This window comes from Manduca sexta, chromosome 21 (genome assembly GCF_014839805.1).
Source record: "Manduca sexta isolate Smith_Timp_Sample1 chromosome 21, JHU_Msex_v1.0, whole genome shotgun sequence".
Classification (NCBI taxonomy): Eukaryota; Metazoa; Arthropoda; class Insecta; order Lepidoptera; family Sphingidae; genus Manduca; species Manduca sexta.
The window spans coordinates 9,899,823-9,902,727 of record NC_051135.1 but is presented as its reverse complement, the minus strand read 5'-3'; the positions used below and the strand labels follow the sequence as shown (position 1 = coordinate 9,902,727).

Here is a 2,905-nt window from a genome sequence, read left to right as displayed (position 1 = left end):
TGTGGCCCTTTCAATTAATTATAATCCATTAAAATTCCTCGGCAATTGATGTTTATTTGATTGTCGGCGGGGGACGAGCGCGAGTCAGTGGTCGCCGCGCTGGACGTGACTCACGCCGCGACCTCAATTGACATGGGGGAGCGCTGCACGGCCGCACGGCCGCGCGGGGGACAAGGCATACCCCAAAACAATCATCTTTAAAATTGGTTTTATTGATAAATTTGCAAAAAAATCAAATTAATATTTAGTGTACATGACGATTATTGATTGAAAAGATAAAAAATATACAAGTTCTTAGTTTTGCACAATATATATAAAAAATATAATTCAACTCAGATCAAAGTTTACCAATATCCTTGTGCAGTTAATCTTACATAATATTAAACAGAAAAGACAAATGGAGGAAACATCTAATCCCATAACAATATTTGAACACCTATATAATTATTATGTTTAACAAAGTTCTAGCGGCAAAACATAGATTGGTAATTTATATATGAATGAGCCAGTAATCATAAAACTTTAATTCATTTACAATAACGATAATTTTTTTAGATTTTTTAATTTTGTATATTACGAGGGGTTACGGTGGGGGAAGGGTCGCGAGCGGTGCGCGTGTGTGCGCCGTGTGTTGCGGCGCGGCACAGCACGGCACGGCACGGCACGGCACAGCTCGGCACAGCACGGCACGCAGCCGCGCCGCCGCACCGCCGCGCGACGCCCGCACTAATCACTCAGTTGTGCACTCACCATCCACTAGTTTGTTCGAGGCACCGAGTCCTAAACAGTGTCATCACCATCCCTTCAATACATTTGAATTATATAACAAGACAATAATATATCTGAAAAAATTTAATGTATCCTTAATTATTAAACATTACGCTGATTCAGGCCTACCGGTACACCGGCCAGCTGGCCAGGGAGCCTGCGTGCAACCCACTTCACCCTGGCCGTTCAGAAGTTCACATCTCACCCTTATCAGTATGATAAGATCAATACTATAATTAAAAATAAACTTATAATGTTAGGTCCACACAGTGAGGGCTAAATGCAAATAACATTACTGGCAAATTACATTGACCTGTGAACAATACAGCTCCCAGTGTGGCACACCGCTCCGTTACATACTGTGTGCCCTTGAAGGATAATTTCATGGTAAATAAAATCCCCATAGTCATTTTCCTGTTGAATCTAATTGACACGCAGCTGTCTGTACCTAACATTGGTATTTTATAATTATAACAAAATTCATTAATTTACAGAATTTTGTTGCTCAAAATGGAAAAAATTAATACTTGAGAATCCATGAACAGTGTATGCTCAGTGACTATGTAACCTCTTGCATATAATCATACTATGTTAGCAGTAAGCATGTATAGTGCCCAATTACAACACTACAGCCACACTATTCATGACCTCTAACAAAGGTTTACAATGTTATACATTATAGTAATAAGGAATTTCTTATATAACCATTTACAACTTCTGAACTTACAGCATCCACACAATACAATTGGAATTCTCTATAGTGAAACATGCACAGAAACTCTGAGTCTATCCTCATATATATACTAACTATCAAAATATAGACTAAAAAGTATCAGTAAATATGTGTTTGCACGTGGGGAGGAATTCGGACATCACGCAGAGCGCTCTGTGGATTTTCCACTTGTGTACGGCACTCCTTCATGACACAGCTCAACAAATGCACATACTCAACGCTACAGGTATTTTGAAGCAGTTATGCTCATCATCTGATCTAGTTAACTTTGGGTACTGTCAAGAGCCAAATCAGGGTACGAGAAGTCTTACAAATTATTAAATATTTTATACCTCGACGCGTCGAACTCGCTGGCACCAGCGGAACTCTTACAGAATCTTACAGTACTTGATAGTTTTTTTCCTTGATTCTTCCTTCTTGGGGGACTTTTTGTTGATCTGTCGCACTAAGTCATAGAACACATCGTTCACGTGTATTTTCGCCTTGGCGGAGGTCTCCATGAAGGCGCAGTTGAAGTGGCGCGCCAGGTTTTGTCCCTGCTCCTTGCCGACCACGCGCTCCGCCTCCAGGTCTGTCTTGTTGCCCACCAGCACCATCGGCACATCATCCTTGTCCTTCACTCGCAGGATCTGCTCCCGCAAGTCCTGCAGGTCGTTGAACGTAGATTGTGCGGTGATCGAATACACTAACACAAAACCTTGCCCGTTCTTCATGTACAGATCTCGCATCGCCGTGAACTGCTCTGTGCCCGCCGTGTCCAGAATCTCGAGCATACATTGTTGCCCGTCCACTTCCACCTGTTTCCGATAGCTGTCCTCGATGGTGGGGTCGTATTTCTCGACAAAGATGCCTTGTACGAATTGCACTGTCAGAGCAGACTTTCCCACGCCACCGCTACCTAGCACGACTATTTTGTATTCGCGCATTATTAACTATTTTGTGTCACGTAATTTTACTTTTTGAAATCAAAGATCAAATTGCTAAAAAGCACATTAACTATTGAGTTAAAGCAAAAAAAAACCTTCAACAAGTCAAACCGCCATGACACCGTTAGCGGGGCGATGGCTCACTGTTACAGTGTTGCCACAATCGCGTGTAATTTAACGGGTTGTGCAGTCTAGAAATTATAAGAGACAAAATATTATTATTTTATTCACGTTGATAACTTGCAAAACTCAGTTATCAACTACGACGAAATAATCGTCTCACTAATAAATAAATCAACTACGCAGACCTAGAGGATAAAACAAATTATTTAATTTAGCTTTAATTAATTGCAGCCTGCACCCATTATTGCACAGAGGGGCATGCTAATTTATATTGTGTTTGTGTATTTTTTTTTCAGAAAATATTTAATGAGTACAATTTAATATATTACATAAATATTCATATAAATCAAATAAA

General features: G+C 40.4%; 1 protein-coding gene across 1 annotated transcript; it reads right to left on the bottom strand.

The window, feature by feature from the left end:
• Positions 1-294: 294 nt before the first annotated feature.
• Positions 295-2,594, bottom strand: LOC115440159 (ras-related protein Rap1). The gene has a single exon (XM_030164351.2). The coding sequence runs from the start codon at positions 2,425-2,427 to the stop codon at positions 1,870-1,872; it is 558 nt and encodes a 185-aa protein (XP_030020211.1). The 5' UTR covers positions 2,428-2,594; the 3' UTR covers positions 295-1,869.
• Positions 2,595-2,905: the final 311 nt, after the last annotated feature.